Source organism: Cuculus canorus, chromosome 13 (assembly GCF_017976375.1).
Source record: "Cuculus canorus isolate bCucCan1 chromosome 13, bCucCan1.pri, whole genome shotgun sequence".
NCBI lineage: Eukaryota > Metazoa > Chordata > Aves > Cuculiformes > Cuculidae > Cuculus > Cuculus canorus.
The window spans coordinates 3827353-3852289 of NC_071413.1; the positions used below are offsets into that span (position 1 = coordinate 3827353).

Consider the following 24937-nt stretch of genomic DNA (forward strand, 5'->3'; position numbering starts at 1 on the left):
CACGTGGCCTCACTGGGTTTGTTTCCACGCATCTATTAAAAGACAATGCCCAGATGGGAGCACTCGTAGGAGGGCTGGGCGGCGGGCTGGCTAATTCAGGCCTGGTAACCCTGTGTGGCCGGCTGGCAGCCTGGAAACATCCTGTTTTGGTTTCTAAAAACTCTCTGGACAGCTCTGAGCTCATCTGTGCTGAGAAGGGCAGGGACCAGATCCATCCCGTGCCTCAGGGGCCACTCCCGGTGTGACTGGCTCCTGCTGGTGGTGCCACTTGCCCACTCCCCTCTGGCCAGGGCGCCAGGGGCCGTGCCGCCTCCCAGCCTTGCCACTGGGTGAACGTGGGGAGGTGGATCCTGGCCAACTTTTGGTGCCAGTGTGCCCCTTGGATGGGCAGTGAGGGACAACCTTCACCTCCCAGCTGGGGGTAGAGGGGCTCATTCTGTGCCCATAGCTGCTCGAGTCCCCAGGTGCTGGTGGCCAAAGCAAATCCCCAGCACGCAGCAGTGTCCTGGCTGTAGCCAGGGTTTCTGGGGTGAGTTCAGCATATAAGGAGTCTGAAGGAGCTCATTGTACGGGGCTGCTCTCCTGGGAAAGTCCACGGCTGGTCGAAGTGGCCTCAGCAGCTCCCACTTGCAGGCTGCTCTGTTGTGCCTCTTATCTGATCTATTTTCAACAACCATCTCCTGCTCTCCCAGGTCTCCTCCCAATTCCAGCCCTTCCTCTGCCCGCTGTCAGGAGCTGCTCCCCAGGGAGTTCAGCTGTGGGATGAGGAGGAGGAACCAAGGGCTTGCAGGAGCTGTGGAGGGTGGCATGACTGATACTGTGCCCTGTCGCTGCCAAGCTGCTGTCCCCTCCCAGGCCCAGCCCTGAGCTGTGGGGACGGTTTGCGGGTTTTGCCCTTCTAAGGGGAGAACTTGGCTGGGGCAAGCCAACTTCCTGATGTCTGCAGTCCTCACCCTTTGTGATCGCTGCCCTGGGCTGGGATCTGGGTGGAGGTGGCTGGGTTCTGCCTCTGCTCCCCTTGCCCCCCGGCCATGGGAAAGCAGCATCCCCCCTCCCACCCTGTCCTGTCCCCCTCCCCACTTGCAGTTATGACCAGGCTTTTTAATGTGAAAACCCAGCCTTTTCCTGAATGCCTCAGGGCTGCCGCAGGGCTGCAGGGTGGGCAGAGGGAAGAGTTTGCTTGGGGGGTGCCGCAGGCTCTCTGCCCACAGGGTTTGGGCTGTCCTGGCCGTGGGGATGCAGTGGCAAGGGAGCTCCAGCGTGGCACAAAGAAAAGCCCCTCTTGAGAGATGGATCAGCCACATCTAAGCTGGTCACAACCTGTGATTTAAGCTCTCATCTTCCCCAACTTCTTGTTCCCTACTTTGCCAGAGGCCGTGGTTCTCCTGTCACTGCAGCAGGGGACGCTTGCGTCTTCCTCACCTGCTTTTGTGCAAGGCTTGTAGCTGGGCAAGAGGCACGGTGAGGGCTCCCACTGGCACCGCAGTGCACGAGCTGGCGCTGGTGCAGGATCTGGGAGCTTCATTGTAGGGGTGGATGGAGCAAACTGCTGGGGGCTGTGGCAGCTTGGTGCTGCGAGGTTTCTGGCCACGAGTGCCCAGCGCCATTCCCCAGCACATGGGGTGTCTGGGGTGAGTGCCCTCAAACAAAAGCAAGATCTTTGGCACCCAGGTTAATCCTCCAGGGGACTCTGCCACCAGCAGGTGTGTGTCAGGACCCGTGGGCAGGTCCGAGTGAGCAGCATGAAGTTGTGGGCACTGCTGGATGAGCTGCATCGCAGGGGAGACCGTTGGCTGTGCTGAGAAGCAGCACAAGATCAAGGCAGAAAGGCAGGAGCGGGGTTTTCTTTGTGAAGCTGGTGGTGTGTCTCACCTCCTGTGTTTCTTTCCCTTGCAGGACGCACCGACATGCAGTTGGAGTGGCCAGGCAAAACACAGGGAGTGGAGAGCAAAGTCCCAGCGCCAGGAACCGGCACCGACAGCAGGCCAAGAGCACACAGCACGCCAGCATGGCCAATGGCACAGGTAAACCAGCGCTCAGGTGGTGGGGACAGAGCTCGGACCTGCGTTTTGTGAAAGAAAATGAATTTCTGCTAAGATAACAGATCTTGTAGTGCCTGGGAATTTTCTCCCTGTGAATTGATGGATTTTATTGATATTACTTTTGATAAGCTGGGTGGCTCTGCAGAGCGCACTGGTGGGGTCAGTTCTGCCTGTTGTGAATGAATTCTGTGGCTTCTCTCTGGAGTCCCCCTGATGAAAACACTACATCTAGCTCTGGTTTTTAAAAGGATACTGGGACAGCAACGTCACTGATGCCACAGCAAGGAGAAGTTATCACAGCTGAGTGGACTTTTTTCAAGGTTGGGAATGTTCAGCTGAGTTTGCCGATCAGTCTTCAGTGAAAGTGTTTTGGGCTCTTTGCCTACCGAAGCATTTATGAAGTATTTGTTAATTGCTGTGGAGGGACTTTTTACAAGGCCGTGCAGTGATAGGACAAGGGGGAACAGATTTAAATTGGAAGGGGGAAGATTTAGGTTAGATATTAAGAAAGAAATTCTTCACGATGAGGGTGGGGAGGCCCTGGCCCAGGTTGCTCAGGGAAGTTCTGGCTGCCCCATCCCTGGGGGGGTTCCAGGCCGGGTTGGATGGGGCTCTGAGCAGCCTGATCCAGTGGAAGGTGTCCCTGCCCATGGCAGGGGGTGGGACTGGATGGTCTTTAAGACCCCTTCACACTGAAACCATTCTATGATTCTATGAGGCGGGCAGGAGCAGCTGTCTGTCATGTATCAGAGAAGGCACAAACCCACCTCTCAGAAGGGAGCTGATTCTTATGCCAGAGGGTATTTCTGGAGGGATTTCTCTTGTCTTTTCTTGGGTTTGTCCATCAAGCTGTAAGAACCTTGTAGGGAAGGGTCAGGGACCTGCTGAGTACCTGACTACGAAGCTACGAGTTGTTTGTCTGTTTTCCTTCTCTGGCTCTCATGACGTCATCTGAGCACTGTGGGATCTCCCTCTCCCCTGCACTGCTTTTGCAGACATTGCTGTTCTTTCTTTTGCTTTTGTCGGACACCTGGAAGAAGAAGCAGAGTGCTTTGTTTTGGATAGAAGGAAATGTTTCCTTCAACCCAAAAGGAAGATTTTCTTTTTTTTCCATTTCATTGGAAAAACCTGAAGCAATGTAATTTCAATTTTGCCAAAACTCATTTTGGGGAGGGACGTGGGGGAATGGAAGGCTGATGTGAAATGCTGCCTTTCAGCTGTCTCTTCTGATCTGTTCTACCCTCCCTGGGGCTGTGGCTCGTCTCTGCCCTGTTTGGTGCAGCTCTGTACCAGGAGTGAACGCTGTGTGGTGTCCCCTGTGCACACCCAGCCCTTCCCAGTGTCCTCACTGGGCCAGGGACACTCCCTTGGGCTGTGGACAGTGTTTTAATTCCTGTGAGTACAACTTGGCTCCTTTGCTTTGGTTTGTTTTAAAGTGCATTTTATTGGCTGGGGCCCAGCCTCCCCAGTGGCTTTATGAGTGTGCTGGTCTCGTTGCTGTTTACCACTCACCAACCTCTGTGTCTCCTGCAAGTCCTATCAGTGATGATTTTACACTTGAGGCTGAGGAGATGAGTGTTTGAGGTGGCTGGGATTAGTGCTGGACACTTGCTCTGTGGAATGCCTCTAGAAACCATCCTCTTCCTGCGTTTGGTACTCTTTGGTGACGTTATCTTGGTTTTTTGAGCAGACTGTTGCAAGTACACCGCCAGTACATTTGTCACTCACAGCCGTAATTTCATCTGACAATAAAGGGGGATTATTTGATGGTGTGTTTCCTCCACAGCCGCATTGCTCAGCCCTAGCTTTGTTCTCCTTGGAGCCCTTCCTTATCGGGTGAACTTTGGATTAGCTTTTCCCCTGTTTTGTGCGAGACTGAGATCAAACCAATTACCTGGGTCATTCTGTGGGTTCCCTTTGAAGACTGTCACAATGTGGTTGGGGCTTACAAAGTTGACCTTTCCAAAGCTTGCTGGAAATGAGTAGCAGTCAGAGAGCTCTGCAGCTGAGTCTTACAGGACCCTGGTGGAAGTTGCTGTCAGCCTGCAGGCCTGGAAACCTTTCTCACTCATAGACGCTGCCTGAGGGGATCCTTTAGTTGCTGATGCTGTGTTCCAGGATTCCTCTGGTCCTGGAGGATGCTGTCCTGCCAACCCCGAGCTGCAAAGCAAAAGCATTCTGAATGATTTGCCTCTTCTGCAGCGTGTGTGTAGGTGTTCAGCCTCCCATCTGGGGGATTTATACAGTTGTGAGGTTTTTCCTACAATATTTCTAAATCCTTGGGCTTGTAGATGCAGATATTTCCCTTACCACTTTCAGTGTTTCTCAGCTCTAACTTGTGGAGCTCTGTCTGTATCCTTTACTTCTTTGTTACTTGTTGATGGTTTGTTTATAACGCTTTTACTTTGCCACTGAAACCAGGATGTCTTGTAGCGCAAGTTATCCTCTGCTGAACTGCCAAGTCTGAGGGTTTTTTGCTATCAAATAAGTATTCAGCAAATAAATTCCCTTTCATTTTTTGGTCTGCATTTTCCTCATCAGTTTTCTTTGTAATTTTCCTTTGCTCTGTCCTTTCCCCTTCCTTTTCCAAAAGTTCAGTGGAATCCAGCAGCGTTTAGCTCTTCCCAGTGCAGCTGACTTGCTCAGACTGGACTCCCCTCTGCTTTGGAGGGAGCTGTGCCAGCCATTCCTGTTCATTACCTGAATTCCCATCTGACCCTCTGTATATCTGCAAGTGACAGAAAAGATACTGGGCACAAATGTAAAGTACCCTCTGCTTTTGTCTTGGGGCAAAAGGCAGTGGTTCACAGGGGGATCTGACTACTGGGTGAAGGAGGTGATGCCTCTGCTGCAGGCTGGGAATCCCGTGCTTGGGTGATAGCGGCCACCACCCATCACGTGTTCTGCTTCCAGGGCTGTTTGGGTGCTACCTTGAGTGCTTACCCTTTATGGGTGCTAATGTCTCTGCCCTCTGCCTTTGTAGTGAATGGAGACGCAGCGGGTGCTGTGGACATCGAAGAGGAAAGGCCGGCAGCGGGAGCGACCGTACCGACCCCTGTGGCATCGAGCACAGCTGACAGCTCCATCACTCCTGCCCCTCCTGCCCTGCCCGGCTCTGGAGAGGCAGAGGAGGCAGCCTCCGGCTCCAGTGCCCCACCGGCCCGGGCAGCAGCGCTAGCCCTGGATGCTCTGCCCCCTGGGTAAGCTCTGCCTTCTGCTTAAGACATTCCTTCCCCTCACAGGCCCAGCAGAGCGAGTGTTTGTGGCCCTTGGGGAGGGAGGCACAGCCCTGGAAGGATGGACGGGGGGACAGGAGCAAACTGGGGCACTGCTGCATGTTGGAAGAAGAGGATGTTTGACGGAGGGGCCGTGCTACACTGGGAACCAGCAGAAATGTTGGTGCTCAGCAGAGCAGAGGGGACTTGGGATTGCCTGTCAGGGATCCTTGTGCCCCTACTCCCTGGACACAGCCTGTCCTCCCTAGTCTGAGCCATCTGGCCTGCAAACTCCTCTCTCCCCCACTGGGCTGGGATCTGATCTGTATTTGCTGTGGGTCTCTGGGGTAATAAACAGTGAATCATGTCTTTGCAGCAAGCAGTCTTTCAGTGTCTGTGCCCAGGGAAGCAGCAGAATCCTCTGCTCTCCTGGGGCTGCGCAAGGGATCACTCAGGAAAATCCATGAGAGAGTGAATGTGGATTTCCAGGGCGCTCCCACTGAGCAGGACGTGAACATGCCCTCCCTGTGGAGGCATTGGCCGCTGCTGGGGGAGGTGGGCAGGAGCCCCACATAGCTGTGCCTGTTCCTCTCCCTGGTGCCAGTGCTCCACATCCTCCTCCTCCTTGGGATGTGGGCAAGGGTTGGGAGGAGAGCTGGGGCTGGCTGAGCAGTGCCGGTGGGCACACTGGCTCTTGGTGGGGCGGCAGGCAGGCGCTGGGCTCAGCCCCCCTCCCTGCAGCTGGGTCCTTCTCCCCCTGCATTTCAGACACCTATAATTCTGGACTGAGAATGCAAAGTGCTGAGGGGCGGGGGTTGAAAATGGCTTGTGTTTCGTATGAAGGGAGCTGTTTATTTTCATTTGGCTGAGGCAATGCCTGGAAGGTCAGGGCCTCACTTGTGTGTCAGTCACAGGTAATTAGGGTTAACGGCTCAGTGTGCCTTTATGCGGGGTGTGTGAGGGTTTCTGTTCTCTGGCCTGGGCGCTTCCTGTTTCCAGGCAGCTGGAAAAGTCCAGTGCTCTGAAAAAGGTCTTTATTCCAGCCAGAGCTTATGCCCCTTTCTGCTTCTACCAGGTACACTGAAAGTCTTCTTTTCCCCACCTCTGCACAGCCCAAGGTGGAAACAGGCTGTTGTTTCTTTCTCAGGGTGGAGAGGAGCCTGCAGGTATCTCACGAGTAGGGTTTCCGGAGACTTGGGGAGGTTGCAAGCCTTGCTTTCTAAGACATGCCAGACTTGGATTTACCCAGTCCAGCCGGGTGGAAGGGTGGCCTGTGTCTTCCCTGTGCGCATCTCCCTGCAGTGCTCCCACACCAGAAAATCGTGCGTGTTTGAGAGGGGAGGTGGATAAAACTGTCATGCTTTGAGAGATGGCTGGAAAAGAGCAGTGAGGGAGTAGTGAGCTGACTTCCAGGCTGAGCTTGTGGAATTTAGATCTGTGGAGGCCTTTGATTAGCACTTTGTGTATCTATCCCTCCTCGTCCTGACCATAGGATTTGTAGAAGGGCAAGAGGGTAGCAGCTTCTTGCTTGTGCTGTCCGAGTTCCCTGCTTGCGCTGGGCTGGCTTGGGTAGCAGCTGACCTGTTTGGTGGAGGCCGAATATCAAGATCTTCCCAGGTGAAGGAGAGATGAGATTGAGTCCGTTGAGGTCTCCACGATGCGAGCCCTGCTCCGAGAGCTGCCAGACCAGGTTATGGGCTAATAAGGATTTGCGCAGACAGGGATTGCACGAAGAGCTGTGGCCCTGAGGTATAAATGAGCTTCTGGGGATCTCCTGAGACCTGAGCTAGGGCAGCTGATTTTTGGCAGACTCACCACACCAGAGTATTGCTTTGACTAGTGGTTTGGGGCCCAGCTTGGGAGATAGGGATGTGGCTGGCAGGGCTGGTGGAGACAGCGATGCCTGTATCCCTTCTGCCTGAGACAAAACCAGGCCGCTTCTGCAGAGCACACTGCTGCCAGAGCTGAAAGCAGTGCAAGATAGCCCCTCACTGGCCCAGCTGCCATGGGAACGGCTGTGCAGAGAGCACTGTGGAGTCCATGAGGGATTGCTCTTGCTTTGTTGCTCGCAGGAGCAATGTCTCCTGCAAAGCTGCCGGTCGCCCCAGTGCTGAAGAGCCGGAAAGCTGTCATGTCCCTCCTGCTTTCTGCATGAGCCCTGCCTCATTCTCTGAGTGTCTCCTTTCATCTGTTGGAGCGTGGAGAGCACTCATGCTCTGCTTCCCTTCAGCGTCTGGAGGGGTGGCAGCTTTTCCTTGCTGCGTGCTGGTGGGTGCACGGAGCCCCAGCCTTCCTGCTTGTGCCAGGCTGTGTGCAGATGGAGTCAAGAGCGGCTGAGTTCATGTGGGGATTCAGAGCTATTTATTCTGCTCAGATAGCCGTCTCTGAACATCTGCAGCAGATGTGGCAGGCACAAAGGCATCTCTCACACAAGCAGGAGTCTGTTCTGGAGGGTGCTGGAAGGTGTTCTGAATAATTCCAGTTCTGACAGTGCCCAGAATCTCCTTCACATCCTCCTGGCTTGGCCAGAGCATGTTTCCTTGTGAAGCTGGTGAGCGTGTGGCACAGGAGCAGCCGGTCACAGCTCGAGGCCTTTGGAGCGGGATCCCAGTTCTCACGTAGAGGTTTCTGAGCAGACTGATAGTGGTAGGGGGGAGGGCACAAGAGCTGCTGGCTCCTGCATCTGGTTCCTATCAGTGATGATTCCGCGTGGGGGACAGACGGTCGTTAGTGTGGTGTGTACACACAGCGCTGTCTTGCCCGTACAAAGAGGTACATTATGCTGCCTGGCAGAAGGCTGGGGCTGTGGTTTCTTACATAAGGAGGGCGTTTTGTTTGGACTGCAGGGTTGCTTCAGCACTGCCACTTCACATCATCCGTGGCTCCCTGTATCCACTGCCGTTGCAAGCCTTGTGGGCAGTCAGAGGGGAGCTAGCGGGGACCAACCCGTCGTGTGCTTCGTGCTCGCAGTAGCGCATGTGGATGAAGGCTCCCACCATCCAGTGCTCGCTTAACTGCCGATCTTCCTTGCTAGTGGTGATGTGTCAGCAGGCACAGGAGAGGAATCCTGGCTGGGCTTAAGGCCTCCAGAAGGAGAGCCTGTTGTCATGTATCTCCCTAAGCTGCGTCCCTTTTGGGATGGCAGGTGGGATGCAGGGAAGCCTACGAAGAGCTGGACAGGGTGGTCTGAGGAAGGTTGTCCCCAGCGCCTCTGTTTCTGAGGTTGTTGCTGTGTGTCAGCAGTAATAAGTTCGTCAGAGCTCACTGTTTAACGGCAGTGATTCACTGTTTGTAGGGTGAGGCAGTCCTCAGCAGACTTACTTTTCCCCTCACTAGGGAGGTGCTGACCTGAGGAGCCTGTGAGCTTGTCACCTGTTTGTGGATGGTCTGCTCTCATGTGATCCCTCCTTTGGGTGCTGTTATGCTTGGCAGCCCCTCCTTGTCAAAGCTGTCTGGGTGCAGTGGGTCCTGCCTTGGATTCTTCCCGTCAGAGATAACCACTGGTGTCCTATATCTGTTCTAGGGATGAGAAGGATCCCGTGCTGGTGACTCGTAGCTTTTATCTGCAGGTGTTAGCTGTTCTCTGCAGACTCATTAAGATGACAGGACTTTTGAAAAGCCTGTGGGAGTGAAGGCAGCAGCTCTGATTTGCGTTAGGGTCTCTCTCAGCTAAATCCTGAATCTGGCTTTCACCTTCCCCTTCAGCTTCCAGGAAGTTGACTCCCTTGTCTCAGAGTACACAGTTGCTTTCCACACAGGGCAGAGGTTTTTCAGGCCGTCTGTGTGGCTGCTGGACTGTTGGGATCCCCAGCTGACGGCACGCCACCACAGCTTGGAAAAGCATTGGAAGCTCTCCCTGTTTCTGCCTTTCCACCTCTTTTGAGAGCAGTGTCAAGGCTGTGAAACACCTGACCGATGGTTGCAGCCAGGATGTGGCTGTGGCTGAGGTGACTGTGGCTTCGTTGTCCCCTGGGGAGGTTTGCGGATGGATAGGGATGGTGTGAGCCTGGGTGATGGGGCATTGGCACTCACTGTGTCCCCTCCCTAAGGACAGTTTGCTTTCTGCGAACCCAGCGTTGTTTCCTTGCTGTCACAACAGAAGCTGGTATATTAATTTCCTAGGGCTTTTTGTGAAGATTGAGACCAAAGATTGAATCAGGCGGGAAACCTGTGGGAGCAGAAGGGTGGCAGGAGAACACTTTATCTGTCAGCAGCTGCTGGCTCGCCTCTCTCTTTTGCAGAATAAAAGCTGACAGGGAAGCACAGTGCTCCACGGAGCTTTTACCTTTGCCAGCGCATACACTTTCATGAATTAATTAAGGCAAGGAATGATTTTCAGTGTGGCCACGTAAGGCCAGGCCTCCCTATCGCACCGGCTCCCCTCAGGGGCCACCTATGAACCAAGTGCCTTGTGGCCATGCGATGTTTTTGAGCGATATCTGTCAGCAGTGAGTAGGAGGGCTGCCAAGGGGAAAACACAGCCCCAGCCCAAACTCAAAGGCTCCTCTTTAAACAGAGAAACCAAACGAAAACTACATCAAAAACTCACAGGGCACAAAACTGACCCTATATGAAATCGTACGCTGACCCTCCTACTTTTGAGAGGAAATTAGGAATTTATGCGCCAATTTATGCCTCATTTCAGCAAGCAAACTGCCACAGAACATCTCTGATCATCTTCTCTGGCAAGCCGAGCAACCGCCATGTAGGCCTGCTCTCTTTCTTTATTTTACATAAAGGTTAGAACACCGTATCTAAGCAATGTGAGGAAGTAGGCTTGCTAATCCACCAGATGCAGCTTTCTGGACATTCTTAGTAATAAGGTGATTATTAATTATTCACAGCTCACTGATCCATAGGGGAGACTGGGCTGCACAGGTACAGCCTGAGCGTACGGGCACACACGCAAAGAGGTTTCCTAAGGAGGCTGTTTTGGCCTGATTTAAAGTAGATCAAGGTGTTTGCAAAGTCTCTTGGTGCTGCGTGTCACTGGCTCTTGTTGCCCTGCAGGTGCAGGGACTGAGGCTGCGGGGTCCACATTGCTTCTTGTGGCAGAACCCCTTCATTTCACCTCTGTGTTCGAGGAGAGGACGGGTGCCATCTCCTTTGCCTCAGGTTTCCTCCCTGTCCTCTCCGCAGCTGGCTCTGGAATGGTGCGTGGTGGGGACGGGCAGCCCTGCGCTGAGCGCACGCTGCTGTGACCGGCGTTGCAGAGGATGGTTTGTTTTGGTAGCTCCACCTCAGCCAGGGGTCATTGTTTGTACCAGCAAGTATTAATGGTTATTTTTCTTCTTGCAGGTGGGAACAGCGAGAGCTTCCTAACGGTAGAATCTACTATGTAGACCATAACAACAAGACCACCACGTGGGAGAGACCTCTTCCTCCAGGGTAAGCGGCTCTGGGGACAGTTGGCATCTCACACACTGAACTAACCTGCCGTATCCAATCCGTGGGAGTCTGCACCAAAGAGGAGAAGCAGACTGGTAGCAGGAAGGTTTTTTCATTCCTAAAAAAAATGGGGTGAGGTTACCAAGTGTTCAGTGGCCTGAAAATACACCCTGTATCCTCAGAAAGGCCTTTTCAGCATTTGTAGAAAGGAAAAAGCTATCCAATCTCTTGCATTTTGAACATTATTCTTTTAAACAGTTTGTGGAAATCGCTGAAAACTCCAACAGCAGCACAGCCACTTGTGGGCAGAGCAGAGTGGGAGGCGCTGGGATGAGGTGCCAGCAGAGTCCCCACAGGGCCCAGAAGAAGGGAGGGTGTCATGTCACCTGGAAAACCAGATGCTTCTAGATGAGGACTGAGCAGTGTCAGACACACTCGGCATGCCCCAAACCTTGAGACACTCTCACAGGGGTCTCCTATGTTCTCAGTCAATCTGGGAGCTGCTTGTGCTTGAGAAGATTGTGCTGCTCAGCTCCACAAGACCTGCAGGAAGCATTCTGTAAAACTCGTGTCGAGGAGGCCCGTGCTTTCCTTTGCAGGAGTAAACAGTCTTCAGGTCATAAAGGCTGTACATAGCCCCGGGGACCACGTGCTTTCCAGAAGCTTGTTGAATTCTCACGTCTTTGTGCTCCTAAAAGCAGAGAACTCGATACAGCCAAACTGTTGTTGTTCTCTAGACTGAGTTTGTTCATGGCTGGAATGCCTGAAGTGTGCTTTAACCACCAATGCAATGTGTGAAAGTGAAATACAAGCCTCTCCTGTTTTCCTCCGCGGGAGCCTCCAGGTTTCTGTGGGCACACTCTACCTTCAGTTAAACTGTGATCTCTGCAGCCATTTCCTGATCCTACAGCAGCTTGAGATCTGTGTGGTGTTAAAACAGGGAGGCTGTTCCCTGGAAATATCCCAGGTGTGCTCCCTCCCTCTGGTCTCCAGCCTGGCGCCTTACATCTGTTGGAGGTCAGCTGCCTCGAAGGAGTGCTTATGGCATCCTGGTGTGAACTCTGCTAGTGTCTAGGCATCCCATCAAGGCCTCATGTGCCCTTGCAGGGAGCTGCTTCAAGTCTTGCTACTCTCTTCTGTTTCCTTCTGGTGAATCTTTGTCCAAAGGAGATCCTTCAGCTGTGAAACTGGTGGTTTTGCTGGACTTGAGAATGGAACCCTCTTTTTAAAGGGTATCTTAGTCTTGTGAGAGGAGAGTAAGTGTCTGAAGTCAGCCTGTGGTCTCAGAGTGAAATGAAAAATCACAGTCTCCGGAGCTGGACCCTAGGGCCCCAGGAGCTCTTGGCTCTTTCTCTCTCAGAGGACTATGAGCTGCTTTCCTCGCCTGTGTTTCCAAGACGCAGAACTCAACCACAAATCCTCTGCTGAGCTGCTGTGTGGGGAACGTGGTGGCTGGGGAAGGGGCTTACAACCCAGCACTCCTCAGTCGTGCTTTCAACACATTCTGGGGCAGCAGCTGGATATTCTCAAGCACTGCTGCCTGTCCAGGGCCCCAGAGGCAGCTCTCGGGCGAGAGCAATGGGCGGTTCTGCTCTGTACCACCATGGTCTGTGCCTTCTGCCGTGCCTCCTGACCTCTCGGGGTAACTTTCTGCCACTTTCACACCATTGCTGGTATTGAATTGCCACACAGCAGCTGGAGACACTTGCCAGCAGGACCCACCGAGCTGTCTGAGGATGCACTGTGACATCTTCCTCTGGTGTTTTCAGGTGGGAGAAGCGTGTGGATCCTCGAGGCAGGTATTACTATGTGGACCACAACACCCGGACCACCACGTGGCAGCGCCCTACAGCTGAATATGTCAGGAACTATGAGCAGTGGCAGTCCCAGCGAAACCAGCTCCAAGGAGCAATGCAGCAGTTCAGCCAAAGATTCCTGTACCAGGTGAGAGCTGGGGGCTGTGGTGGTCTCACTCGGCTCTCCTACTGATCTCAGCTGAGCTGGCCACTTGGTGTGGAGTCTTTCAGCTTGGCGAGCTCAGCTCGGACAGGAGAGCGCACAAGCTCCTCTGTTGTGTGCAGAGAATCTCGTGGGAGTAACTTTCTTTTTATAAACCAGCTTGCATGACCCTGAAGGATGTCGGGAGACGTCCTCGGCAGTGTGTTCCCAGTGTCCCTTCAGTGCCAGCATGGCTAGGCATGCACTTTCTGCCTTGGCTCCTGTCAGCCAAACTTTACTGCTGACCTGCGAGGCTTGCAGGACTTCGTGTGTTGTTGGAGCTGAGCAAGCCTGGTCTGTTATACAAAGGGAGGCTCTTGGGGCAGAGCTTGTCCCTCCCCAAGTCTCTGTGGGACTGAGGACACTAAACTGCACCCCGGGTGGCAGCAGGAGTCAACAGCAGTAGCTGCACACCCAGGGTGCAAGTGCTGGCATGGTTAGGGCTGCAAGAGTCAGGGTACCAGAGAGCACAAGGAACAAACGCTGCAGGGCTTGGTGGGTTCCCTCCTCCTCTCTCTCTGCTTCTTCCCCTCGTTCCTGGTTTGGGCAGAGTAGCTGCGTTTCCTTGCTCTGGGAGTGGTCTCTCAATGGGCCTGCAGAGCAATAGCTCCTGGGCAGAGACCACTTTTGTCCTGGCCTTGGCTTTGCTGCTGGAGCTAGGACCCAGCTTCCAGTGGTGACGAGCACCCTCTGATAACCAGGACTATGCTGGCAGCAGTTGTGCTGCAGGGTGAGCAGTTCCTGGAGTGCTTCCACCTCTTGGAATGTTGATGTCCCAGTGCTCTCTGCTGTCAGCCAGCCCCATGCTTTGCAGAGGCTGTGCTGGAGTGTACAACACAGCTCTTGCCAGGAGACAGAGAGCTCCGGTGGAGCAGGTGTGGAGTGAAGGTGGGCAGAGCGGGGTGACCCACTTCCCATTGATGTTTAACTCCTCTCGGAGAATGCCAGGAGGCTGACGTGTCCCAGCAGCGCTGCTAGCGCTGGTGCAAACTCTGCGCTCCAGCGAGGAGCCCAGATGTCCTCTGGGAGGGGGTGCAGGCTGAGTAACGGTTGTGTGGAGTCTATCTGGTGCTGCTCTGTGCAAGACACAGCGGGGGCCTCTCCCTCGGGGTGTGCTCTGCCTCTCTCCTCCTCCTCATCTCTCCCTGGAGAGCTTGCCAGCCTTTCCAAGGCTCACGGCGGGAGCTGGACCATCACAGCTCTGCTGCCTGCCTGCGCTCCTCAGCATGCGGTTTGCAGGACCACTGCGGAGGGGTGAACGGGAGGGGGCTTCCACCGGGGGCCAAACGGTGCTCCAGGCCTGTTTCTCACTCACGCCTCCACCAGCGCCAGCCTTGGACCCATTCCAGTGCTGTGCGACTCACCCTGGCCAGGCTCCGTGGAGTGCAGAGGGAGGGACTCGGGCTCCAAATTTAGCCCGATGAAACGATTGTACTTTTTGTTTCAAGCTCTCTGCCATCGGTGGCGATGGCTCTTGTTCTGCCTCCTTCTCCGCAGGGGCTTTCTACTTTGTTCTGGCCTCCCATCTCCAGCTTCCACCTACCCTCTTTGCTGGAGGAGGAGGGTGGGGAGGTGGTGAGCAATGCTGCAGCCCTGGGCGATTCAGAGCCCTCTCCGGGCAGCCCCTGGGGGAAGCCGTGGCTTGGGGGACCGGGGTGCAGCCAGGGACTCCTCTGCCAGCGGGGCTCCCTGGGCTGGGCCCGAGCGCAGCATCCTGTGTACCGAGGGGTCTCTGGGTTGCTCCCAGGGGCTGTGGAGAGCTAACTCCCTGGAGCTCCACCCCGGGCTCATGTCTCTCTGCCCTGTTAGTTTTAATTAGTTATTTTTAAGTCATAGTGAGGTGATACCTCTGGGTGTGAATCGACTGCATCTCTGGGCAGGGAGGGAGCGGAGTCTGAGCCCAGCTGGCTACTGCTGGGGCACTGCCTCCTGCACTCATTCCTGGCACACAAGGTCCGGTACAATGAAGCTCTGGGAGGCACAGACTGTGCCAGCGCTGTCCCTGGCGTGCTCCAGGACATCCCCAGGGTGCTGAGCTGCCATGGGGTGCCTTGAGTGTTCGTGCCTGTCTCGGTGAGGGCCCTAACCAGTCCGAATAGGAGCCATTCCACAGGCCGGCGGCTGCCTCCCATGGCCGGGTGCCGGGTGGGAAGGATGAGCCTGGCTGTGGGTGGCATTTCCTGAGCCCAGGCTGACTCCGATCCCCAGTGCGGAGGGCTGGGACGCTGGCCCTGGGCCAGCGGGGCTTCAGGAGGTGCAATGAAAATGACTTTTTGGTAACAATGAGTTTCTTATTTAACCATTAAAAGCACTAGCAGACCTCATTTTTCTCCTGAAACCATGCCTCCATCCTCAGGGACCCCGAGTGGAGCTGGACATGGGGGGCTCACCTCCACAGGGACAGTGGGACCTCACTCCCGCCCGTGCCCCGCATCCCGGGCATCCCCTGGTTCAGGCTAGGTGATGGCTGCTGCCTCTGCCCGCCCCAGAGATAGAAAAAAGGTGCTTTGTACAGTGGCCCCCAACCTGCTGGGGGGGTGGCGGGGTGCGGAGCCGCCTGTCTGCCCGAGATGAATGTGGCCTCAGTGCAAGCGCATCCCGCATCCCGCACCCTGCCCGGAGAGGAGGGGGCCGCCAGCCCGCCAGGAAGCGCTGGGCGTGGACAGGGCTTGTGGGAATGATTTCATTGGAAAGGCCTGCGATATTTTTTCCCCTCTTGTGTGTGGTTCTTGGAGGAGGCTGGAGGTGTATCTGGTGGGGACAGCCGCCGGGGACGGCGGGAGCCGAGCAGCCGTGTACATCTGGACTCTGCTGTGCTGTCCCGCTCCCCTCCGTGTGGCACAGCCCCTGCCCCGCCACCCCCTTGGCTGCCTCACCTTCTGTTTAGTTTGTGCTTTTTTTGTTTTCCTTTTTTTTTTTTTTTTTAACTCCCCTTGAGCTCGTGAGGTTTTTGTTTTAGTTCTCTGGGAGCAGCAGGCTAAGGCGAGGCAAGCGGGAGCAGGGGCAGTACGGCTCACCTCTGCATTCCGCTCTTCCCAGGCGTCCCTGCCTTGGTTTTTATTTTGTGTTTTTGCCCTCTCTGTTGTCTCTAGTCGTCCGGCGCCCCATCCGACAATGATCCTCTTGGCCCCCTTCCTCCTGGCTGGGGTAAGTACTGAGCTGCCTCACCTGCCCGCTGCCGCGCTTGCTGGACAGCCTGCCAGGGACACTTCTCTGTCACCCAGAGCAGGACCCTGCCTGCCCCACGGGGAGGACGGTGCTGTCAGCGACTCCTTCGCTCCCGTCCCTGGCATTATTGGAAACGGTGGCTGGGGAGGCGGCGTTCCCTGTGCTCTGCTGCATGTGGGGCTGAGTCTGCCTGTGATTAGCACAATCTCTGATTGGAAATCCAGCTTTTTTTTTCTTTTTCTCGTTTTCCTGGAGGAGTTCCCAGTCTCTCTCAGCTACCGAATGCAGAAGAGCTTGTGGTTGTTCTTTAGGATGGGGGAGGAGAGGTTGGGAATCCAACTCCTTGCTTGTCCCCAGACCCCTCCTCTGACAAGCAGGGATCAATCCTGGTGCTGTGTGTGCCTCCGGGGATGCTCTGCCCTGGTCTACAGCAGGGATAGGGGCTGGAAGGAGCAGGGATGGCTGTCCTGCTCTCGTGGCCTGAGAGTTGTGTGTCAGGACTTTTAAAAGGTCCCTGTGCCATCCCATGGGCTGAGAGGCTCCCTTCCATGGGGAGAGCAGCCCTGGAAAGGGCAGGCTGGGATGCTCCCGGGCAGTGCTGTCTCTGGTAAAGAGGGCAAGAGAAGGGGTTAAAACCATGGGGAGCTTGGAGCAGGATGGAGGGGGCCCAGGCTGCTAAGGTTGTCTCCAAGGGCAGCGATGGGGATGGTGCTGGAGCCTTTGCTGCCGTGCTGGGTGGTCCACCTCCAGCGGAGGTGAGGTGGGAAGAGAGGGCCCCTGTCACCAGCATCAACTGGGCAGATTGGGAAAGGCACAGCTCTCTGTGGGGCCAAGCACCCCTGGGTGGGGATCCCTGTCATGGATGAGCTCCCCAGAATAGATGCAGTCCTGGTCATTCCGTGTGGGGTCTGGCAGAGCCACAGCCTGGGGGCTGCTTCCCCTGTCTGGGAGGGGAACGCAATGAGGCGGCCGTGGTGGCCAGGAGGTGACAAGAGAGCGTGCGTGCAGGGCGTCCCTGCTGGCATGGAGCAGGGCTGCGTGTGTGGGGAGTGACGCAGGCACGTGGAGGGAGGGGGTGTGTTTGTGTGAGGGGCACACGTGTTGGTGGGGAGGCAGCGAGCATGCATGGGTGTGCACGGGGGGTGGCTGGAGAGGGGCAGCGTGGTGGTGCCAGGCGGGACAAGAGGGGGGTATGAGCAGAGGGTGCAGGTGCCCGGGAGCTGGGGAGGTGGGGAGCGGGGCAGGATCACCGCTGGGCCAGGGCACAGGGTGCCCAGCCACGGGTGGGAGGCACTTGCCGTTCTGAGCATGCAAATAGCATCGGGCGGGGGGTGCCTGGGGAAGTGTGCAGTGCACGTGGGGTGGTGGGCAAGCGGGGAGAATGTGCTGGGAAGCCTCTGTGCAAGAAGTTTGCAGGGCTGTGGGCGTAAACGGGGTCAGGCAGTGGAACTGGTGTGAGTGGTGTGCTTGTTGTATGCCTGTGCGCCACAGGAGGAGGTGTGGGTGTACATGCATGTGCAGCACACACTGGGAGCACGAGCTGTGCCGCAGCAGCAGGGCCACACAGGGCGTTTGGATGCATTTGAGAAAGCACCTGCAGATCCACCTGGAGGGATACAGTGCTTACAGGACACTGCATGTCCAAGGAGGGTACATGTGTTGCCTGCCTAGCAAGGTGTTTGGCCGAGCACAGCTCTTGTGCCATCCTGGCAACAGGAAATACAGAATTCTTTTATCCAGCCTTTTCCTGATGAGACAAGGCAGTGCTGGAGGGATCTGGAGTGGTGGGACCTGACAAACTTCTCATGAGCTGGGGAAGGGAGGGCTTTTCCCAAGACTAGGGTGGCAGTCAGTGCTGGCCAGCATGCTCCAGCTAACATTTCCTCTTCCTTTTCTCTTAGAGAAGAGACAGGACAATGGGCGAGTGTATTACGTGAACCACAACACACGGACCACCCAGTGGGAAGACCCTCGCACACAGGGGTAGGCAGCCTGCAGGAGGAGCAGGGAGGATGCTTGCGGTTCCTGAAGGTCCATGTGATGGGCTACTGAGTGCTGAGAGCTGTCCTTGCTGGGCAACCGAGTGGGCTGCAGCGCTGGGGAGACAGAAACCCTGAGAATTGCAGGCAGTGCTGGAGCCCAGGAGAGCTGGGCACTGCAACCCCTGGGAGCTCTCCTGCTTGTGGGACCTGAGCGGAGAGATGAGGAAATCTCTGGAACTACAGAGCAGGCAGTGGGAGCACTGCAGAGCTGTCTAGGCAGAAAGAAGGGCTTTTCTTTTGTCCTGTCACCTTCCCACAGGGCTCTACTTGGGCTTCCGAGAGCTCTGGTTTGCAGCTCTCCGGAGACCTGCCCCAGAGACCTGGTCCAAGTGTCCACTGAGGCCACTTCTCCTGCAGAGAGCAAAGCCATAGCTGTGGCTGGTCCTGGGCTGGACATGGCTGAGTAGGGCTTCCACCTTGGGGCACAGACAAGTGCTCGCTAGTCTGGTTCCATGAATCCTTCCTTTTGCCTGGCATGGAGCTGCAAATGGAAGGTGGTCCCCAAGGGCAGCCATTCAGAGATCCTCAGTTCAGAGCTAGAGATGACCGAGGTTTGTGCCTGATAACCCCTTCCTTGTTGGCAGGATGATCCAGGAACCACCGTTGCCACCCGGCTGGGAGATGAAGTACACGAATGAGGGTGTACGCTACTTTGTGGACCACAACACTCGCACCACTACCTTCAAGGATCCACGCCCTGGGTTTGAGTCTGGGTAAGCACTTTTGGGTTGGGCTCCTCGCTCCTCGCTGGGACTTGTGCTGCCTGTTTATAGCTTGTGCCTTCTGTGGTCATGACATGGAGCGGGAGAAGTGGGTCGGCTTTGTTGCAGGGAAGCCAAGTAGCGGGTTTAGGGACTTGCAGATCTTCCTCCCGCCTGGCGAGCGATGAGGCAGCTGGGGCTGGGCAGCTCATGCTGTAGCAGTCAGGGATACTGAACCAAAGCCTGTGCTGCTTTTGCAGGAGCAAGCAGGGTGGCTCCCCAGGGGCATACGACCGGAGCTTTCGCTGGAAGTACCACCAGTTCCGCTTCCTCTGCCACGTGAGTAGAGCGGCTGAAGGGCCCTGGGAGCTCAGGGGTTGCTGGGCTGGATGGGTGGGTGCATGGACAGCCTGACCCTTTGGGAAGGCGCAGGCAAGGAGAGCCACTCTGCCAGCCTGAACAAAGCCTTATGTCTCTGCCTTGCTCATAGTCAAACGCGTTGCCCAGCCATGTGAAGATCAGCGTTTCTCGACAGACGCTCTTTGAGGACTCCTTCCAGCAGGTGAGGAGGTGTGGGGGCTGCAGAGCCCAGGGAGATGCAAAGCTGGCCGTTGCATCAGCCCGCACTGATACTTCCCCTTGCTTCTCACCAGATCATGAACATGAAGCCATATGATCTGCGCCGCCGCCTATACATCATCATGCGAGGAGAGGAGGGCCTGGACTATGGTGGCATTGCTAGGTGAGCATCAGTGTGGCGGACCACATGTCTGCTGCTGGCTGGGGCTGTGCCCTGTCCGCGGCGTGAATCCCCGAAGGGCAGTGTGGGCAGACGAGTCTGTCTGGCAGCTGCTCTGGGGGTCCATAGCTTGGTGAAGGAGACCAGAGGTGTTTGAATGGGAAACTGTGAATTTTGGGAATGGTGGAGCATCCTGAAAGCATCTCAGCAGCTTGTCCCTGGCACAGAGAGGGCTGGGGAACCTGGTTGGGGCTCTCCTGCAGCCCCCAGCACTGAGTGCCAACACTTACTGCCCCTGAAGCATGGAGGTGATGGGTCGAGTGGCTTCTTCTCCCGCAGCTAATGATCTATGCTGTTTTATGGGACATTTGGTATGTGCCAAGGTAGATGTGCTGGGATGCAGTTGCTACGAGCCTGTAGCCTCCATTACCCAACCTGAGGACAGTGTTACTGCACAACACGGGCTGTGTCTCAGCTGGAGAGATCCCCCTTGTCCCCATTAGCTCCAAACAGCTCGCTGGGAGTGTGAGCCGTGGTGCTGGGCTAACACTTCCCCTGCCTGGCTCTGTCACCTGCTCTTCCTTCATGATGCCGCTACCCCCAGCTCTGGTGCAGGGGCTCCTGCTCTCCGCCTCTCTCTGTGTCCTGCCAGTGGTTTTACCCTATGGTAGGTTACGTCATGCTGTTCTACCACAGGGTAGAACCACGGACGGGATGCTGGGGCTGCCTCTGCGTCTGAGGACTCCTGTATCCCTGCACGGCTGGGGGAGCAAAGCCAAGATAGTGCCTGTCCTGCGCTGTCTGAGCTCGGGCTGGAGGGAGCCTGTGCGGGGAGGCTCAGTGTGTGTGTGCACAAATGTGTGTGTGTACAACAGCCTGGGTGGGACGGAGCCACTCAAGATCCCTGGTGCCTGCCGGGACCCCTGGTGCTCCGAGCAGAGCCTCTGGCAAACCAGAATCTTTCATGCTGGTGTCTCCAGGAGCCCTTCACAAGCCATGCGCAGCACCCCTGGGGTGGAGGATGCCCTCAGCAAGTCACACCAGTGCCCAGTGCCTGCACTGGCACCCCGAAGAGATGGGCGCTTGTTTTGCGCAGGGTGCACTATGGAGGTGCATGGCTGCCCCTCTGCCGGGGTGCAGCCTCCCTGCGCAGCCCCTGGGCACTAGCTCGAGCCCCTCGTCACCACGCTCCCCTTTCTTCTTTCTCCAGGGAGTGGTTCTTCCTCCTGTCCCACGAGGTGCTTAACCCCATGTACTGCCTCTTCGAGTACGCCGGCAAGAACAACTACTGCCTGCAGATCAATCCTGCCTCTTCCATCAACCCAGACCACCTCACCTATTTCCGCTTCATCGGCCGTTTCATCGCCATGGTAAGAGCAGTGATGGGACAGCGGGGCAAGAGGGGTCAGGGAGGCAAAGGGAGACGAGACACTTTGTGTCCACCCCACAAGCGGTGGGGCCTTGCAGGAGACGGGGCTGGCCTGTGGGGCTGGGGGCAGCTCTGCACACTGCAGCTGTGCTCGGCGCTGTTTGCCCTCCTTAAATCCCTTCTCGCTCAGGTGTGGGCCTGTGGGACATGGGCCTGGGGGGTGATGCATTTCAAATCCTGGGAATGGCAGTGAGGCCAGAGAGGACCTAGTTTCCCAGGGGCTGTGTGGTGGGGATGGCTCCAGGTCTTTGGCTGCCACCCCAGGTGCTGTCGGGTCTGCAGCTCCAGGGACTATTTTTAGCTCCAGCAGTGTGAGATTTTCCAGCTGCCCAAGCCCCAGAGTGGCTCCTCCCATTTGTCTCACATTTCCCAGAGGCCAACATGTGGAAGGTCGCCCAGTCCTGGGCTGGCAGAGGGGCTGCCAGGGGCTCCGTGAGCTCGCGGAAGGTCCCTGGCCTGCAGCCCTGCGAGGTGTGCATGGGAGGTGGCTGCGCGCTGCTCTGTCCTGCCCTGCCCTGCGCGTTGCAGGATACCAATAAAACCCCAGACTATTACTCACCGCTGGGCCGTTCTAGACAAGCGTCTGCATTATTTTTGGCTGCCTTTGCCTTGGGGCTCCTGGAAGCCAGGGATTCAGGGAAGCCACAGCACAGCTCTGTTTAAACAAGTGCTCTTAATAGAGCTGCAAGGGGAGGAGACACAGCGAAATTCGCCAAGGGAGGGGAGAGGGGCTGTGAGCACACCCGCACTGGACGAACTGCCCCCAGGCTGCACTGTTGGGGGGGAAAAACCTGTTCCTCCCCACCACATTTGCCAATCGTGAGCGAGTTTCGCAGCTCTGGGACTCCAGGAGCGATTCCATTTTGCCCCATGGCTGCCCCAATGGTGGAGCACAGCCTCTCCCCGTGGGTCTGTCCTGGAGTCCTCTGTGACCTGACGTCACCTCCCCACCACAGGCTCTGTATCACGGGAAATTCATCGATACTGGCTTCACGCTGCCTTTCTATAAGCGGATGCTGAACAAGCGGCCCACGCTGAAGGACCTGGAATCCATCGACCCAGAGTTTTACAACTCCATCGTCTGGACCAAGTGAGTGTCCTGTGCTCCCTCCCAGCCCAGGGCCCGTCCTGCTGTCGGAGAGGCACCGCTCCTCCCCGTGGCCCCTCGCTGTTGCCAGGTGCCTCCATCAGAAATCACATCCTGATGTCCTCCCATAGGGAGAACAGCCTGGAGGAGTGCGGCCTGGAGCTGTACTTTATCCAGGATATGGAGATCTTGGGCAAGGTGACCACCCACGAGCTAAAGGAGGGTGGCGAGAGCATCCGGGTGACGGAGGAGAACAAGGAGGAGTACATCATGTGAGTGGTGGTCCCAACTCCCCCGCTGGGTGCCTACCCTTGCCAGCTGCAGGGCAGTTGTGGGGTGGGAACTTGGGGCTTGGGACGTGGCCGCTTCCCTGGGCTACGTGGCCTGTGACAAGTATGGGCTGGCGCGGTTGGATGAGCTCTGCTGTGGTCTGGCTTGCTGCTGGCTGGGCAGTTGCCAGTACTTTCAGGAAAGAGGAGAGGGGAGAGAGGGTGAGACTTTTCCCTCTCCCATGGCTGCTTACTCTGCCTGTCCGCTGCTGGGCTGACTGGGGGCTGCCGGGGCCGTCTCCTGCTGATGGGAGGCTCTGGTCAGGGAGTGTGGTGGTTTGCACCCCTTGGCCCCCGACAGCTGCTGGGCTGGGCTCAGAGCTGTCTGCTGCTCACGGGTTTGGAGAAGGAGAGAGAAACTTGCTAGTGGAAATTGAGGGGAGCCCTAGTGACTTACCCAACCCCTTCTCCCCATGCCGCTCCTGGGGTCCTCCCTGACGGTTGGAGGGATGATGGGGATTCCCATTCCAGCAGTACTGGCTGCTTGCTGACCTCTGTCTGCGTCCCCAGGCTGCTGACAGACTGGAGGTTCACAAGGGGCGTGGAGGAGCAGACCAAGGCTTTCCTGGATGGCTTCAATGAGGTGGTGCCACTGGAGTGGCTGCGGTACTTTGACGAGAAGGAGCTGGAGGTGAGCTGGCACCTGCGCTGGAGTGGGGACGGGGGGTACTGGTACTTCCCACCCTGCTGCGGGCTGCCCCAGCAGTGTCTCCTGGTGATGGCAGAGCTCACAGGCCCTGCTTGCACCCTCCATCCTTCACCTCTGCTGATGGAGCTGCCCCCACCCCAGGTGGTCAGGTTGCAAGTGACTTCTTGGGTCTGTTAGCAAGAAAATGTCTCCTTGGAGGCGAGGAATTTCCTCCCAGACACCTCCCTTGCCAAGTGCTGGAGCCTGTGCTTTGTGAAGCGCAGCACCGGAGGAGTCAGTGCTCCGAAACAAGGGTGCAGAGCCCTGTTCTTATCCCCTCACTGACTGTCCCCTGTCCCCAGCTGATGCTGTGCGGCATGCAGGAGATCGACATGAACGACTGGCAGAAGAACACCATCTACCGGCACTACACCAAGAACAGCAAACAGATCCAGTGGTTCTGGCAGGTCAGTCCCAGCGCCAGCAGCAACTCCATCCCACTGGGATCATCCCCTGCCCCAGGCCCGGGACAGGCAGCCTTGCCAGGCTGTCAAGAACAAAACGCAACCGCGAGCACGTGTTCAGCCAGAAGTATTTGGCTGTGGCTGGCAGAGGACCCAGCACCACCGCCGGAGACAGCAGGCAGCACTTAGTGGTCAGCGTGCTTCTAGCAATAGCTGCTGCTCTTGGGCAGGATGGTGGGAGGGGGGGGATGTGGACGAGGGCTGTGCCATTTCAGGCGGTGCTGCTCGGTGCTGACCAGGAGAGAAAGGGGTCAAAAATGGCTCTGGAGGAGGGCAGGGCTGGGCAGAGCTGCTCCTCGCAGGAGGGATGCGCTTGTCCCCAAGGATGCAGGACTGGAGTTGAGGGCTGGGCTGTGTGCCACCCTGGGCTGTGTCTGGGCGCAGTGGGCCAGAGGGTGCGGTGCTGCAAGATGGTGCCCCAGGCCCAGCTGGGCTGTGGGTTTGGGGGTGACAGGGATCCCAATTTCCTGCTGCCTTCTTGTAGGTGGTTAAAGAGATGGACAACGAGAAGAGGATCCGACTGTTGCAGTTTGTGACTGGGACGTGCCGCCTGCCCGTTGGGGGGTTTGCAGAGCTCATCGGTGCGTAATCCCGGCCCCATATCGCCCTGCTTGGGTGGGAGGTCCTGGGGGGGCATGCAGTGGCTGTGCGCAGGGGACAGCGAGTGAGACCTGGCTGGCTGTGTCTCCTTTGCAGACTCCAAAACAGCCCACAGTACATAAGCAGCGAAGCAGCTGCGAGGTCTGAGCATAGCGATTAATCTGGTGGTGTGCTGCACCCAGACAAATTCCTTAGCTGTGAACTGTGCTGCCACAGTTAACTTTGTTAGTCCAGCTTGTAACCTCATTTTGAATGAATTTGACTTTTTATTTAATTTTGATTCTTGTGTGATGAAACCCCTTTTCCAGGAGACCACAGTGTGGTATTATTCTGCTCTCATCTTTTAACTTGCTGCTGTTGGGGGCCTGTACCAGCCTTTCCCTTACTTTCCTGGAATCGCTGTCAAGCTAACCAGCTAACTTAGACCACTCGTTTATTCTTGCTGGCATATTAGCTTTTCTCCACGCCCCTGGAACCTCTCCAGCATTCACAATCTGTTAAAAGGCGACCTCAGTGACTCAGACTTCCTGAGCGAGGTCCTTTAAAACTCTTGGACAGACCTGCTTAGTCCTGTGAGTCTATGGATAAATATGTTTTAGCACTTGCTATTTAACCATCCTGCTTAGAAGCCACGCTGTTATATCTCTGTGCTGTGAATGAGCTTTTCAGCTTTCCTCTTTCTTTGTACAGCCTCTCTGCAAAGGGGTCAGAACAGGCAGTGACTGCTTCCACAGATTTATGCCCCGATGTATCTCTCGGATCACCTGGCGTGATCTGCTGCCTTCCAGCATGTTGGAGAGGTTTCTTTTTCAGATCCTGGTCATATAATATTTGCTGTGCTTTTAATTAACAGGCAGCAATGGGCCCCAGAAATTCTGCATTGATAAAGTTGGCAAAGAGACGTGGCTGCCTCGGAGCCATACATGGTAAGTTGTTTCTCCTCGGCCTCATCAGGAGCGCATGGGGACAACCGCTGGCAGTCTCTGTGAGGCTGTGTGGGGCCCCAGGCGCCCTCCGTCCCCTCTGCCCACGTTCCTGTGGGATATA

At 56.2% G+C, this 24937-nt stretch overlaps 1 protein-coding gene across 3 annotated transcripts in view; it reads left to right on the forward strand.

Annotated features, from left to right (window-relative positions):
* The window catches only part of WWP2 (WW domain containing E3 ubiquitin protein ligase 2), a 44539-nt gene that overhangs the window by 16326 nt on the left and 3276 nt on the right, over positions 1–24937 (forward strand). For all 3 annotated transcript variants that reach the window (XM_054078405.1, XM_054078406.1, XM_054078404.1), the window contains exons 7-23: positions 1897–2024; positions 5026–5242; positions 10556–10645; positions 12415–12589; positions 15736–15790; positions 17713–17794; positions 18438–18566; positions 18815–18893; positions 19045–19116; positions 19208–19296; positions 20504–20663; positions 21679–21812; positions 21941–22081; positions 22649–22769; positions 23129–23233; positions 23775–23871; positions 24744–24816. In XM_054078405.1, the coding sequence (XP_053934380.1) occupies positions 1897–2024; positions 5026–5242; positions 10556–10645; positions 12415–12589; positions 15736–15790; positions 17713–17794; positions 18438–18566; positions 18815–18893; positions 19045–19116; positions 19208–19296; positions 20504–20663; positions 21679–21812; positions 21941–22081; positions 22649–22769; positions 23129–23233; positions 23775–23871; positions 24744–24816 (1947 nt within the window). The remainder of the gene's footprint in view (positions 1–1896; positions 2025–5025; positions 5243–10555; positions 10646–12414; positions 12590–15735; positions 15791–17712; positions 17795–18437; positions 18567–18814; positions 18894–19044; positions 19117–19207; positions 19297–20503; positions 20664–21678; positions 21813–21940; positions 22082–22648; positions 22770–23128; positions 23234–23774; positions 23872–24743; positions 24817–24937) is intronic.